The sequence below is a fragment of the Phoenix dactylifera genome, chromosome 1 (assembly GCF_051530095.1).
Source record: "Phoenix dactylifera cultivar Ajwa chromosome 1, Ajwa_hap1_PhDact_Kaust_v1.1, whole genome shotgun sequence".
NCBI lineage: Eukaryota > Viridiplantae > Streptophyta > Magnoliopsida > Arecales > Arecaceae > Phoenix > Phoenix dactylifera.
This window is the reverse complement of record NC_143190.1, coordinates 61,318,351-61,334,127: the sequence shown is the minus strand read 5'-3', so window position 1 is coordinate 61,334,127 and position 15,777 is coordinate 61,318,351. Positions and strand designations below refer to the sequence as shown.

General features: G+C 47.8%; 1 protein-coding gene and 1 long non-coding RNA gene across 3 annotated transcripts; one reads left to right on the top strand and one right to left on the bottom strand.

The window, feature by feature from the left end:
- Nucleotides 1-7,767: 7,767 nt before the first annotated feature.
- Nucleotides 7,768-9,362, bottom strand: LOC149768808 (uncharacterized). Its single transcript, XR_016397862.1, has 2 exons — nt 9,321-9,362; nt 7,768-7,961 (listed from the first exon to the last, which is right to left on the bottom strand). It is a non-coding gene; the product is annotated as an uncharacterized LOC149768808 (long non-coding RNA).
- A 1,751-nt stretch (nt 9,363-11,113) lies between these two features.
- LOC103713476 (plastid division protein PDV1-like) lies at nt 11,114-15,777 on the top strand. 2 transcript variants are annotated; one of them, XM_089926282.1, is made up of 3 exons: nt 11,114-11,640; nt 13,778-13,874; nt 14,206-15,777. In XM_089926282.1, the coding sequence occupies exons 1-3, from the start codon at nt 11,158-11,160 to the stop codon at nt 14,259-14,261; spliced, it is 636 nt and encodes a 211-aa protein (XP_089782408.1). In that variant the 5' UTR covers nt 11,114-11,157; the 3' UTR covers nt 14,262-15,777. The 2 variants fall into 2 exon arrangements, with proteins under 2 accessions (XP_089782408.1, XP_008798642.4); XM_008800420.5 differs by having other exon boundaries at nt 11,120-11,640; nt 13,778-14,484.

Here is a 15,777-nt window from a genome sequence, read left to right as displayed (position 1 = left end):
CTGAGGGTCGGCGCTGGACATAGTCCGTTGCATCCTTCTGGAGTGTGGGCCAATAATATCCTTGTCGCAGGACTTTATGGGCTAGTGCCCGACCCCCCAGGTGATTTCCGCAGATCCCTTCATGGACCTCTCGGAGGGCATAGTCCGCCTCGGAAGGGCGGAGGCATCTGAGAAGGGGAGAAGTAAATGATCGTCGATAGAGTTTATTCTCGTACAAGACATACCGGGGAGCTTGGCGCTTGATTCGGCGAGCCTCCATCTCATCGTGAGGTAGGGTTCCGTCTTGAAGGTAGCAGACGAGCCCATCGATCCAGCTCGGCTCGGAGTCGATGCACATGGTGGGCTTGGGTTCCTCCGTGCTGGAGATCTGAAGATACTCGAGCGCTGTTCCCTTGGGAAGCTCGCTCATGCGGGAGGTTGCCAATTTGGATAGCTGGTCTGCCCTGAGGTTTTCCGCTCTGGGGATGTATTGAATATTGAAAGAATTCAGGGCAGATATGAGTTCCCGCACCTTTTGGAGATACTTTCGTATGGATGGCTCTTTAGCTCCAAAATCTCCTTGGACCTGGTTCACCACCAGCTGGGAGTCACTGAAGGCCGTCAGGTCTTCCACTTTTAGTTCTTTCGCCAGCTTAAGCCCGGCGATGAGAGCCTCATACTCGGCCTCATTGTTCGAGGCCGGGAATTCGAGGCGCAAAGCTTGCTTTGCCACCACTCCGTCTGGACTGGTGAGGATGAGTCCGGCCCCGCTACCCCCCGAGGTCGAAGACCCGTCCGAGTGCAGGACCCATGGCTGCCTCGGGGCCTCCTCTACGGATTCGGGTGGCCTCTCGGGGTCGTCCGGAAGGGTGCATTCCACGATGAAGTCGGCGAGTATCTGAGCTTTGATAGCCGGCCTGGGCCGATATTCGAGGTCAAATTCCCCGAGCTCGACCGCCCATTTGGCGATCCTCCCCGCACGATCCGACCTCTGCAATATTTGCTTCATAGGCTGGTCGGTCAATATGGCTATCGTGTGGGCTTGGAAGTAAGGCCTGAGTCTCCGAGCCGAGATGATGAGAGCGAAGATGGTCTTCTCAAGTTTAGAATATCGGGTCTCAGGATCCCTGAGAACCCGGCTGGTGTAATAGACCGGCTTTTGGAGCTTGTCCTCTTCCCGGACGAGGACTGAGCTTACTGCAGCTGGGGAGACGGCCAGATATAAGTAAAGGACCTCGCCTTTCTGGGGCTTGGTGAGCAGCGGGGGAGAGGCCAGAAGGCTCCGAAGCTCTTCAAAGGCCTGCTGGCATTCTTCTGTCCACCGGAAGTCTTTCGGCCGTTTAAGGCTCTTGAAGAAGGGGAGGCATCGCTCGGCTGACCGAGAGACGAACCTTCCCAGGGCGGCAACCCGCCCCGCGAGCCGTTGCACCTCCTTAACTGTCTTTGGAGGCGACATCTCTTGCAGTGCCCGGATCTTCTCCGGGTTAGCTTCAATTCCGCGCTGGGTCACTATGAAACCCAGGAACTTGCCCGAGGTGACCCCGAACGCGCACTTCACCGGATTGAGTTTCATTTGGTACCTTCTGAGCTTGGCGAATGTCTCGTTGAGATCGGCTATGTGGTGTTCCGCCGCTCGGCTCTTTACTAGCATGTCGTCCACATAGACTTCCATGTTCCGGCCGATCTGGTCTTTAAAAATTTGGCTGACCAGTCTCTGATAGGTGGCCCCAGCGTTCTTCAGGCCAAAGGGCATCACCTTGTAGCAGTAGGTGCCCTTGTCGGTGATGAAGGCCGTCTTCTCCTCGTCTTCTGGCGCCATTCGGATTTGATTGTACCCTGAAAAGGCGTCCATAAAAGTTAGCAGCTGGTGTCCTGAAGTGGAGTCGACGAGCTGGTCGATGCTCGGGAGGGGGAAGCTGTCTTTCGGGCAGGCCTTGTTCAGGTCGGTATAGTCCACGCACATACGCCACTTCCCGTTGGCCTTCTTTACGAGGACTACATTGGCGAGCCAGTCCGGGTAGGAGACCTCCCGGATGAAGCCGGCCCCGAGGAGTTTGTCCACCTCCTCAGCCGCAGCTCGTTGTCGTTCCGGGGCGGAGCCTCTTTTCTTCTGCTTTACAGGCCTGCTGGTCGGTCTCACCTGGAGTCGGTGGACCATGACCTCAGGGTCAACTCCTGGCACGTCCGCAGGCGACCAGGCGAAGACGTCAGCGTTGTCCCGCAGGAAGCTGACGAGGCAATCCCTCTCGCGGGCGCCGAGGCCGGAGCCGACCTGCACAGTTAGCTCGGGAAAATTTTCTTGTAGTGGGATTTGAATAAGGAGCTCACCGGGCTCTACTTGCTTCTTCCAGAGGGTGTCCCTCGCATCGAGGGTTTCTATGGGCAGCGAAGGGCTCATCGGGTGGTCCGGCACCTCGGCTGGTTGCTTTACTGTGTGGGCCGCCATGTAGCATTGCTTGGCGACCAGCTGGTCTCCGCGGACCTCGCCTACTCCTTGGTCGGTGGGGAACCGCATGAGCAAATGGCGAGTTGAAACCACGGCTCGAAGGGCATTTAGCCCTGGGCGCCCAAGGATGGCGTTGTAGACCGAGGGCAGACGGACCACCAGGAGGTCCATCCTCACAGTGCTCTCCCGGGGGGCGAGGCCGACTGTGACAAGGAAGCTGGCCTCACCCTCAACCGGGACTGCATCTCCGGTAAACCCAACCAACGGGGCATTGACTCTCCGGAGATGCCCTTCTGTCAATCCCATTTTCTGGTAGGCATGATAATACAAAATGTTGGCTGAGCTTCCATTGTCAACTAGGACACGCTTTACATCAAACCTATTTACAATCATAGAGATGACCACAGCATCATCATGGGGGGTTTCGACCCCTTCTAAGTCCTCGTCCGAGAATGAGATGGCTTCACCAGTACGTGGGCGCTTCGGGGGTGCTCCCTGGGCGGCCGTTCCTGCCGAGGCCCGCCCGATCATGTTGATGGTGCCGGCGATGGGCCTGTTGTCGCCCGGATTTTCGGTTGGTGCGACATTCTCCGCCGGCCTCCTTTCCTCAGGTCGGTTCCTCACGAACCGGTTGAGTACTCCCCGTCGGATGAGCGCTTCTATCTCATCCCGGAGTTGGTAGCAGTCCTCCGTGTCGTGCCCACGATCTCGGTGGAAGCGGCAATACTTCCTGGGATTCCGGGGGAATCCCGTGTCTCGCAAAGGAGGCGGGGGTCGGAAGAAGTCCCGACCCTCGATTTCCATCAGGATCTCGGCTCGGGGAGCGTTGACGGGTGTGTAGTTCTCGTACTTTCCCGGGTACGTCCGAGGCCGTGGTGGGGACCTCGGCCGAGGAGGGGTCCTTTGCTGAGATCGCCTCTGCTGTCGGGGCGGGCTTCTCAGTCTGGGGAGGTTCTTCTCTCGGCGGGGGGATCGGCTCCTTTGTCGGCCGCGCTCCTCGCGGCGTTTCTTCTGCTTCTTGGAGGCGGGCTCAATTGCCCCCCGCCTGGATGCAACTGCCTCCTCGGCCTTGGCATACTTCCGGGCTCGGGCCAACATTTCAGTGAAGTCGGCCGGGAAGCTCTTCTCGATGGAGAAGAGGAATCGGTAGGAGCGAACCCCAGTCTTCAGAGCCGACATAGCCATCGACTGGTCTAGCTCGCGAACCTCCCATGTGGCGGCGGTGAAGCGGTCCAGGTACTCCTTGAGGGGCTCCCCCTCTTTCTGTTTGATGTCGAGGAGGGAGTCTGACGTCCGTCGCTGGCGCCGGCTGGCAGCGAAGTTGGTGGCGAACTGTATTCGGCTTCAGTCCAGAAAACCAAAGCCGAGCGGTCCCTCGGAGGGTCGCTGGGAAGGCCTTGCAGAGTATGGCCTCCGAGGACCCTTGTAGGGCCATGAGGGCCCGATAGCTCTCCAGGTGGTCGAGAGGGTCGGTCGTCCCGTTGTAGGGTTCCACCTGAGGCATTTTGAACCTCGCGGGAACCGGCCCATCCTCGATCTGGCGGGAGAAGGGGGACTTGGTGGTGAACTCAAAGTCTCCCTCTTGTCTTGCCTTCTTGCTGTGGAGCGCCGCAATCTGACGCTCCAGATGCTCAACTTTCCGGTCGAGCTCCCCCACCCGTGGGATTGTCGCTGTGGTTTGCGCCGGCTCACGGTGATCTGGGGCTGACTCTGCCTCAGAAAGTTGGGGTCTCCGATCAAAACCTTCTCCCAGTAACTCCCTCCGGGGAGAAGCTCGTTCTCCGTTGTTGGCTCTAGAAGAGCCATGCAAGTTTTGGCTTGGGAAAACCGGGCCGTTGGGGAGACACTCCGGCGGGGCCTGAGCCCGTGGGGGGAGCGTAGGTAAGGCTTCCTCGCGCCGCAGACCCTGAACGGCGGTGGCCAGGGCCTGGACTTGCTGTACCAAGGCGTCAAACTGTTCCGGCTGGACCTGAGGAACCGGGTCCGCCGGAGTTGGAGAATTCTGGACAGAGTGTCCAGGACTTTGCGGGGGACGCCGGGAGGCGTTAGAGGCTCCCTTACTTCTCAACTTCATGACTGCTACTCAGGCCCTTCCTCTAGCGCCAACTGTTGCTGGAAATTGGACCCGAGGGCAATCTTCGGTCGAGGAAAGGGAGCGGCGAGTGAGTTCTCACGGCGGGGCGGCGATCCGTCGGCGAGCGGCGTCCTCCGTCTAGGGCGGTCGGAGAGAAGGGGCGGCGGGTCCTCGTGGCGAAGCGGCGATCCGTCAGTTGGCGGCGTCCTCCGTCCGGGTGCCTGCACACGAACCGGTGGCCGGGTTTTCCGGCGCCGGCCCTCCGACGCTCAAGTCAGGGAGGGGGCAAATAGTGTAGAAAGGGAGATAAATAATGTCTGTAGAGTGTATCCATCTTCCAACCCCCTCCTGAGAGGCCAAGGCTCCCTTTTATAGGCGGGGGTTGGTTTACCTGCGATGTAACAGGGCGAAGCCGTAGTACGGCTCGGCATGTTGTTCAGGTCGGCGCATGGTCAGGCGAATCATTGCCCTGATGTCGGCGGTGAGGGCGTCGTATAACCCGAACTAGCACGCTGTCAGACGAATTATTGCATTGGTGTCGGAGGTATGGCCGAGATCGGAGACTTATCATAGTTGACTAGACTCTGCTGGGCTGATTTGCCGTGGAGAGCTGAGAGTCCGTAGATGACAGGAGCCATGCGCATTTATGGTGGAGTAAGCTGGAGATCCGCATTTATTGTGGAGTAAGCCGGAGATCCGCATTTATTGTGGAGTAAGCTGGAGGTCCGCATTTATTGTGGAGTAAGCCGGAGATCCGCATTTATTGTGGAGTAAGCCAGAGATCCGCATTTATAGTGGAGTATGCCGGAGGGTTACAGCGACCATGCGCAATAAATGCCAGAGGGGCGTCAGGGTATGGTCCTCGGCCAGACCTCTGAGGCGCACGGCCGTAGTAGGTGGCTGACGAGAGTAGACCTCGAACATCGGGGTTTTTCTTAGGCCGGAGGTCTCGAGGTCGGGCGTTCCGAAGTCGGACGCCGACTACGGCCGTCCGGGGTCGGAAGTTGTACGGCTTCTTAGGGGCATTTATGTTATTTGGGAAAAAATCTTATTCCCCCCAACATCTACTAATGTATTCTGCTTTAATAAAATGTGATACCGCTTGTCACTCAGTGATTACACAATCAAGTTATTTTTCCAAAAGATACTGAGCCTTCAAGCGTTCATTGAGATAAAAGTATAAAAGAAAATATAGAAAAGAAATAAGATATAAAAAAAGCAAGCTTCAAAGAGAAGATTTTGCAAGGCCAATCCACAAGAAGGAAGAACTATAAAAAGAAAAAAAAATCCACATCAACCCAACATAGGGAATAGTATGCTCTGTATGCCTTCCAATCATTCGTCTAGGTAAATCATAAAGAAGAAAAATAGCACTTTAAATGAGCTCTAAGCCTTAAACTCTAAATCCTAAACCACAAATCACTTGTAGCTGATGCTGACTATATAATCCCACCCTAGCATCCGTCTGTCACACAATCAAGTTGCCAAAATGTGTGAACTACGCACTACAGGAAAAAGGACCTTACCCGACGCTTTTGTGGAGCTTTGCCGACGCTAATTAGCGTCGGCTAAAATACCCCCGACGCAAAGCCAAGCGTTGGCAAAGCGTCGGATATACCAGAGTGGCAAAAGTTTTTGCCGACGCTTGAGTAAAGCGTCGGCAAAAATATGGCTTTACCGACGCTTATATAGCGTCGGCGATAAACCGACAGAGCGGTTTCCCCGATGCCTTTTTGCGTCGGCAATTCCTGATTTACCGACGCTTGTATAGCGTCGTCGGTATTAACCTTTTCCCGACGCTTTTAAGCGTCGGAAAGTGCTCAATTGCCGGTGGTGCCACGACCTTTTTTACCGACGCTTAAAAGCGTCGGGAATTTTCGATCGCCGATCGAGGCTAGGGATGGAGGTGAGATCAGTTTGCAAGCCCTGAAAACAAAGAAGAGGAGGAGGACGAGAAGGAGAAGGAGGAGGAGGAGGAGGAGGAGAAGGAGGAGGCTTACCTCAGAGAAGGAGGAGGAAGACGGCAGCGGGGAAGCCACGGATCGCGATGGAGCTGAGAAGTCGGCGATGGAGCTAGGGCATCGATTGATAGAAAGGGCCTCGACCGATAGAAAATGGAGGAGACGGGGCCGGTTGGGGGGTTTAATGTTTCCTAACGACGCTTTTAAGCGTCGTAGATTCTAAATCTTTGACCGACGCTTCAACGCGTCGTCGTTTCTTTGGATTTACCGATGCTTACTAAAAGCGTCGGCAAAGGTTGGGCTGGGCCAAACTTTCCCGACGCTTTCCCTTAGCGTCGGGAAAACACAGTCGCCAAAACTCCCATTCGTTGTAGTGACGATTTGTTCTCACTCAAAAATAGAAAGCGTCGGGAAAACACAGTCGCCAAAACTCCCATTCGTTGTAGTGACGATTTGCTCTCACTCAAAAATATCATCTTGAAGTCACTAAGTTCTGAAATAATAGATTAAAATCTATAGCAAAACCTCCATGTTGCAAGCATGTTTGGATTCTCAATGTGTGATCTACTTCATAACAATGCTTAATAAAAATAAATGTGAAAGAAATGTTTAAGAGAAACTTTCAGTGCATCTTGTCCCTAAACATTACAATAATTTATTTTAATAAAAAAATTATTACGTACCAAAAAAATAAAAATAATTTATTATACTTTTATAAAATAGATTGTTTTGAATTAGGGAAGGGACTCCCATCCTGTAGGTCCTAATTAATCCAGAACTGTACATTAAAAATTCTTGTTGAGATCAAAATCTTGAGAGATGACACCTTTAAAGCTAATAAATTCGCATATGCTTCTAGGGATATGATACCCCTAAATTTCACCTTTATACGAATCAACAATATCAGGCAACAGATGAATCAAGAATACGTGGTCGAGCACGTGGAGGAGGCACTCATTTGCTCGCCTGGGAGGTTCTTTGTCAGCCAACAAGCAGTGGGGGATTGGGTATACATTCTCTCATTACTAGGAGGGAGGCAATGGCTACCAGACATGTGGCTAGATATCTTTTGGAGCCAGATGGACTATAGAGCAGATTGATGAGAGCTAAGTATGGGGGGCGGATTAGAGGAGATGTTTTCAGACCTAGGCGACAGTGCTCTTACATCTGGCAAGAGATGTGTCACGCCCCCGACCCGAGATCGCGAGCCGGGGGTCGCGCCAACCGCCGCACACCCGTAGGAAACTCTCCCCACGAGCATGCAAGGCATCTAAACCAAATATCTCAAATATATATAACTAAAATAATTCAGCTGAAATAAATGCAATCTTATTCCATTGACTGACACAAATTATAAAGTTTCACAGTTCTCAATGCGCAGCGGAACAATAAAGATAGAACATTAACTTAAATAAAACCTAATCTAAGATAACTTGTGTCATAATTCTTGTATTCGCTCTCCCATATTGTAAAACCCCCGGATCGAGCTAATTCTTCGGATCTGTAAAAACAGTAAGAAATCGTATAATGAGCTAGACAGCCCAGTAAGTAATAAACACCTTAACTAATCAATTCATATAATAACATAAAATATAAATACAAATTACGATGAATCAACATAATAACATGATCAATTTCTTTTCAAGCACAAATTCATTGAAATCCGTATCTTTCAAATATCCACATACATAATCATAAATCTGATTCGAAACAAATCACATTCATCTCATCAGCCTTTAGCTACGACCACACTTATACCCTGTGGCTAGGCCAGAAACAGAACCGCACTTATACCCTGCGGAGTGGGCCAGAATACCGCACTTATACCCTGCGGAGTGGGCCAGAATACCATACTTATACCCTGTGGTGGGGCCAAAATTGCCAATGCATAACCCCCTATTGGCAGGGTCCAGAACATAGCCAGGCTGAGAGTTCTAAATCTGATGCACATCAAAATTCTTTTGTAACATAATAGATATATCATAATCCGATCTAAATATGCACATACGATGCAAGAACAGTAATATAACAATAGTCCGAAAAAATATTATTCTAATTCACATATCCATTTTTCATTCAAAGCATCATCTCATAAAATTCATAAATCATATATAAATTCATTAACAATTTACTTGATGCAAAAATAATATTATATAAATGAAGAGTCTAGAGAAGACAGTTCATTACTTACATTGAACGCGATCCACAGTAAATCCAATTAATCTCACAAATTTCTCGCAGAACCTAATATCCAAAAATCATATTTTCTTTTAAAATTCATCACAATATATATTTATAAAACTTAAATTTTAACATTCGCCCAGGGCCGACCCTGCAGAAGTGTCTAGCGCCCCGGATTCGGGTTCGGGTTCGGTTTCGGGTTCATACTCGTAAACCACCCTCTCCCTTTATTTATTTATTTATTATTTTTTTTCTTTTCTTTTTCTTTTCTTTTCTTTCCTTCCCTTCCCTTTTCTTTTTCTTTTGTCCTTCTTCTCCCGAAGCTTCCTCTGACTTCTTTTCCTCCTTCCCCCCTTTCTTTCTTCTTTCTTTTTCTTTCTCCTCCTCCTCTTCTCCCGACTTCTTCTCCTTCCCCCCCTTTCTCTCTTCTTCTTTCTTCTCCCACGAAGGGAGGTCGGCGAGCTCGGGAGACATCCGGCTCTCTCCTTCTTCCCATGGAGGAGAAAGAGAACTCAAGAGAGGAAGAGCCCGCGGCGGGGACCCGCAGCATCGGTGGTGCTCGCGGCCGCACACGGGTAAGTCTCCTCTTCCCTCTCTTCTTCTTTCTTTCTTTCTTTCTTTCTTTCTTTCTTTCTTTTTTCAAATGGTACATAAAGACATAAAGGGTAGAAACCCTTACCTCAGCCCCGGCGAAGATCCGGCGGCTCCTTTCCGGCAGCAACGGAGAAAGAGGAAGACCGGTGTCGTGGCTTCTCGGCTCTCTCTCTCTCCCTCTCTGTGTGTCTCTCTCTCTCTCTTGGGCAACACGAAGAAGAATTTCTCCCTTCTCCCTCTTCTTGGTGTGGCGGCTCTTCTCGGTGGTCTTAAGGAGGAGAGGAAGCCCTAAAAACAGGGCTTCCTTCTTCTTCGGATGGAACCAGTCCATCCCGTCGCCTCACGTGCGTCGCACGTGAGGCTGGGGTTTTGGGACTGGGCCGGTCATTTGGACCGGGCCCAGTTCCGGGGTCTTACAAGATGTGTGCACGAGCCTCACTAGTACACCCTCGGCTTTGCTGGGCAGTGGGGGATGGCCGCTGCATTGATGCTGTAGAGGACAGATGGCTGACAGGACTACCTTTATCTAGATGGCCAACATTTTTCGACCCAGTTGTGTTGGATGGGACCAGAGTGAGTGATCTCCTCACCTTAGGGGAGAGAAGATGGGATGAGGACCGAGTTCATAGGCTTTTCGGTAATGCTTTGGCTGAAAGGGTATTGGCTACCCCCCTACCACATATGGGGATGGTTGATAGGAGGGTATGGAGTTTAACAGGTTGGGCGAGAGCCACAGCTAGTGATCTCCAGGCTATAGTGGACCTGGGGTCAACCCGCCAGCTGGAGGGGCGGTGGATTTGGAGGCTACGGGTACATCCGCAGGTGGCCCTCTTCTTGTGGAAGGTGGAGTGGGGCATTCTACCGACCAGGGGGACTCTGGCTAGGAGAGGGGTTCGGATTCCGGCTAATTGTGAGGGGTGCCCGGGGGAGGAGGAGACTATCAGTCATGTCTTGTTTACATGCCTGTGGGCGCTTTAGGTATGGGGTCTGGCTTCTCCCCACCGGTGGACTTTCACTTCCCCAGACGCATTTCTGAGCCAGTTGAGAGACTAAGGAAGGAGACCAGGCGGAGCAGATAGGGGGACTGTATAGGCTTACATGGCATACCACATCTGATTGGATAGGAATGCGAGGATATTCGAGGACAGAAGATTTTATCCGAGATCAATGATGGACAAAGCATTTGCACATGTAACTGAGCTGGCGAGCGCTGCGGTAGAGTTTTCACCTGGAGAGGACAGGGACATCTGGGGCCCCCTTTTGGCTCTTGTAATGCTCAGACATACTATGGTACCTATGGTATCCTGAGAGCCCTCACCTTCTGGTTTTCTCAAGGTGAACTTTGACGGCAATATTTCAGAGGGCGGTAATAGATGTGGTGTGGGCTTCATGATCAAAGACCAGGAGCTCAGGTTAATTAGGAGCTCAGGTTAATTACGGCAGGGGGACGACGCATATTCGATGAGTCCATCTTAATGGCAAAGCTGAGCACGGCGTGGGAGGGTTTTGTATATGCTAGCGTACACTTGGGGGCCCAGCGGATATTCTTGGAGGGTAATTCTTCCACAGTGATTGAGTGGATTAGGTGCGGACGTGCCAGGCCAGATCTACACCTACTAGTTAGGGATGTCTGCCATCTTCTGACAATTTTGATTCTTTATGGGTCGCACATATTTTTCGGGAGGCGAACAGTACAGCGGAGTGGGTCGCTTCCTCCGCAGCTCATCACTTCGGGGTTTTCATATGTGATGGCACTGGCTCCATCTTGCAGGGCCTCAATTGTATTTTGTATTTTTGATTTCTCATGGCGTACTCACATCTATATATAAGTGAGATATCGGTTTACCAAAGAAAGAAGAAGAAGAAAAAAGAAAGAAAGAAAGAAGAGGCTACTTTGGGACGGTCCAGATGATCTTATTCCGATGGATCCGTTGATTTGTTCTTCGCTTTCCTTGTTCCGACATTCGCTTGCTTTTCTCTCGCTGTCTGCGCCGGTCCTACTCGTTTTCCTTTCTTTTCTCGCCGGAGCTCTTCCTCTTCGGACCCTTGAGAGTGCGAAGAAGATGAGATGGGCAATGGAGGCGGAGGAGATGGAGGTGGTGCTGGAGAGGATCTGGGACCTCCACGACAAGATCAGCGACGCAATACACGCCATCTCGAGGGCCCATTTCCTCAAATCCATCCGAACCCTCGCCAAATCCTCGCAGGATAAGGTCTACCCGGAGGTGGAGGTCGCTCGAGGTGGCGGCGAAGGAGGAGGGGGAGACGGTGAACGCGGCGGATGCTTCGTGTTCGTGAAGGGCTTCAGGGCGGAGAACGACGAGGCAGCGATAGCGGAGGCGAAGGGCCTCAACGCCATCAGGACCGCTCTGGAGAACCTCGAGGACCGGCTTGAGTACTTCCACGTGAGTTCATCTCATCCTTTATTTCATCCCTATCCTTTCAACAAAATCTCTCTCTTTTTTTCGCCTTTCAATTTGTGTTCCACGGCTTCATCCTCCTGTCCTTTGAATTGTTATGATTGCTTTCTTTTGGTGCTTCATTAATTCTTTATTGGATCGCTCAAAGCTCAACTGCTCAAGCCTATCGCTGTCTCTGTTATTCTTGTTCTTTAGGTTAACATAGTATGTTTAGACCTCCAAAATGTTGGATTTTGATTAGATCATAATAGTTGTGCTGTTGAGATGATTAATTAAATGGAATACTAGAAATTCTTGCACGATAAATGACAAATTTTCTTTTTTTTTTCTCCTGAATATATTGGTCGTATCCTTCAATCATTCACTATGCTTGCATACCATCTTCGAATTTATCTGAATTAGTGACACGCAGGACTAAGCATTCCCGTTGGTATAATGTGCAATACATGTTTCTCAATCGACTCCCTTTTTTTGTTTATGGAAGGGGAGGCTAAAAGCCACCCAGTTTATTGAAGGGAATGAAACTGATGGTACGAGAGAAATAGAAGTGGCTGAAAGTTCAGCTTATTACAATGAAGGAGAAAAAAAAATAAAAGGTTAAAACGAGAATATCCAGAATATGGAGCTCAACTACTATGGCCCAATATTATGATGTTAACAATGTTTCTGGCCTAGCACATTCGGAGCATTTTTAAAGCTCTTATTTTTTGAATGCACCATTTGATGTCGCCTATCTATTTGTTAATCAAAGGATACAAAAAGAAAAATGTTAGGGAGCTTAGCTAAACTTCATATTAAACCATTGATGAAACATTTTGAGGAAATTTGGATTTGGCCAGGTGACGTTTTTATCTCAAAGGAGCCTGTCACATGTCTTAGTAAGATATTAAGCCAAATTTGTTGAAGGAGGTTTGATTGAGTGACAAAACAGGTTCTAGAGTCCTTGGTTGGTGGAAGAAATTTAAATGAAAGTGGGATTACAAATGCCTATGGTCTTGATCGAAATGACAGCCTGATGGCCTGGGCTTTTATTGGTTGAGGTACTTATACAATATTGTGGCTAGGGCTAATAGAGAAGCTGATCAGGCAGGACAGGAAAATGGACAAAACATAAATGCTTCTCGTGGATCTGGACCCTCATATATAATGCATAAGAGATTATAGTCATAGATAAGCATGTTGTTTGATAATTTGCTGAATAACAATAGTGATTATGATGATGTATCTTCTTAGTTTGTTTGCTTTACTTTGTCTATCTATTTGTAACAAATTGACTTAAAAGAAGGTTTGCAGATCAGCTTTCTCCCATTTGGTTGAAAAGATTGCACTTACAAAGTAGATTATAATCACACAACTGTTTTTGTCTCTTTAACTGATTTTTCTTTCTTAAATGACTAAATCATATATTCTCTATTTTCTCTGTCTGTGTGTCTGTCTATCTGAATTAGATTCTCTGTTTGTGTGTCTGTCTTTCTGAATTTAGATGCTCTCTTTCTATTTTGCCCTCCACTATTCTTTTGTACATGGAAAATTATGAGAGGTGCACAGGCTACTCCAGTACAAAATAAATAAAATCATGTTACAAGACGTGCTGTTTTTATTGTTTCTTCTTGCAATATACCCAATAGTATGTTTTCCTTGTCCAAAAAATGATTTTCTTCTGAAGTATTCTGAATTTCTGGAAAACAAAAAGGAGAGATCAGGTTCGCATGAAGTCTGATTAAAGTTGGAGAACTGTAAATTCAGTTAATAATGACTAGATTGCAAACTGTCTACTTGTTCAGAAGATATTTTTTACTTACATCATATGTTTTAAACACTTCTCATGAGGCCAAAGTATGAGGAACTTGTGTAATTTTATGTGCTATGCACTAGTAATCTTGCCTGTGTTCTGGTGTAATTTTGATGAAATTTTCATGCTTCACATCACATCTATGAAGGTGGATACAAAAGATATCTATATTTTAAAAGTAATTATAGCCTGCAGTATCTTGCATTCATGGTTTAACCTTTTCTTTTTCCCTCATTTTAAAAGCCTATAGTTTTGAAAGTAATGTGATATCTGGATATAGTTTTTGCTGTTAGAGGCATGTATGAATTAATGTATATCATGGCTCCACAGACTGTACAATCTCAACAGCAAGCAGAAAGAGATGCTGCTTTAGCACGATTGGAGCAAAGTCGAATTATGCTAGCAATGAGACTGGCTGATTATCATGGTAAGAAATACAAAGTCATTGAGGATGCTATGGCTTTTGTTGGCAATGTACATGACACATACCATTTCATTGTACCTGAAAACCTCTTCAATATGGCAAGACGTCAACTTGGTGAGAATTTGGAAAACTGTGAGGGGAAAAGATCGAATGCCCTCATGCATATGTTGATATCTGTTTTCAAATTGGCCAAAAATACTGTCAAAATAGAGAATATTGGTAGTATATTAGGGAATGCTGCTCTCTTTGCCATCAGCATGCTTTCTTTACTGCAGCTGCATCAGGTGGCTTGTGACAGTGAAACTCCACATGTTTATGATACTGCTACTTACAGGAAGAGCAATCAAAAGAATACTTCCTGGCTGGATTGTTCTCAGGGTAATCAGATGAAGCCTTTCAATGTAATGTCAGCTAGAGGCTAAGGGGAAGAAGTTGATGTCTTGGAATGAGGTTTGTAGATGCTAACTGAAATTGTTGCACAATAAGTAAAGCTGTTCTTTGAGTTGTGAGTGGAAGCATGTTACAGCTGTTGTACCACGATATCAGCCAATGTTTTTTTCTGCCCCTTTTCTTTTGGGGGGCTCTGATAATGATTTGTTTTTTTTGCTTTCAAGTAGCATGAATATTACTTTATTGTTCTCAGTATGATTACCACATGTTCATAGTAAAAACTAAGGGTTGGATATGCCAAATATATGAATTCTTGAACTATACATAAGCCAAAAAATTTGACACGTGTTCCGATAAAAGGAGTTTGGATAAAATCCCAATCAAAAATCTCTAATATATATATATATATATATATGATTGAACGAGAGGATGTGCCACCCTTTGTTTTAGTAAATAAAAATTATGTACATATTGGATTGCTTCATCAGCAATATGATGCTGGCCGAACCCATAGATATTGAGAGATGATGTAAGAACCTAGGTAGGGATTAGAAAAGGACTAATCCCGAAGACACGAGTTTGTAGATTTATGACTTCATCCATCTCGTTCTGAGTAGTATGCTTTGTTGTGTTTTGTTTTGCATATCATGGAAGTCATGCATGTAGGCTTTCCTCTGTTGTTCTTGTAACAATATTATAAATTTTCATGGTCGTTTCTTTTGTTGCGCTATTGTAAAAGAATGTCCAATCTTGGAAAAAGGGGTATTGCCTTCTGAGTCACAAGTCCTGGAAATGTAGCTTGAAATTCAAAAATTCTTTTGTTTCTCTCTTTCTATAGGCACCAACAAACTGTGGAGAACACAATAGTCCCATCCTATTTTTTTCTCTTTACCTTTTATTCTTATTCTCCTTGTATTCCATCATTCTTCCATTGTTGGAGGGAGTGGGGGCACTGAAACTTCATTGGTGATTTGTTGCCAAACCATTGCTGTGAAGGAATACTTCAGAAATAGGTGGTTAGTCGTTTCATCTTCTTTGCTGCAGAGAAGGCAACCTAGTGGGGCAGTCCAACTCCTTTTCCGTAAATTCTCAGTTGTCAAAATTATGTTGTTATAGCTTAACCAGTTGAAGATTTTAATTTTTTCCAGGTGTGGGAGCTTCCAATTGAGGGTTGCAAAGTGGGATGTTATCCCTCTATGGCTCAAGAATTGGTAGCAGCTTTCCAACATGCGGTATCTTCTTTAAGGGCAAGCATTATCCTGTCCAGAAGGTCTCCCAGTTGATTCATTTCATTCCTAGCCAGTGTTTAAAATGGGTCTTTCTGAGAGCCAGTGTGCTGAATCTTGAACAAAAGCAGCAATTGAAGAGTCTGGTCTGTTGGTGAGGAGAATCAAGGTGGGAAGAAGGGTCTTTAGGGGCTCTTCTGATGACCAATAATCATGCCAAAATGCAATTTGATCACCCTTTTTTTGGTTGAGTGAGACACTGGCGAAAAACCAAGAGCCTGTTCTCGTTA

Bases quoted from the DNA above. Each gene is read 5' to 3' on its own strand.
- LOC103713476 (XM_008800420.5), top strand. From the start codon at position 11,158: ATGGATCCGTTGATTTGTTCTTCGCTTTCCTTGTTCCGACATTCGCTT. The intron at 11,641-13,777 runs GTGAGTTCATCT...ATGGCTCCACAG, and splicing joins ACCGGCTTGAGTACTTCCAC to ACTGTACAATCTCAACAGCA.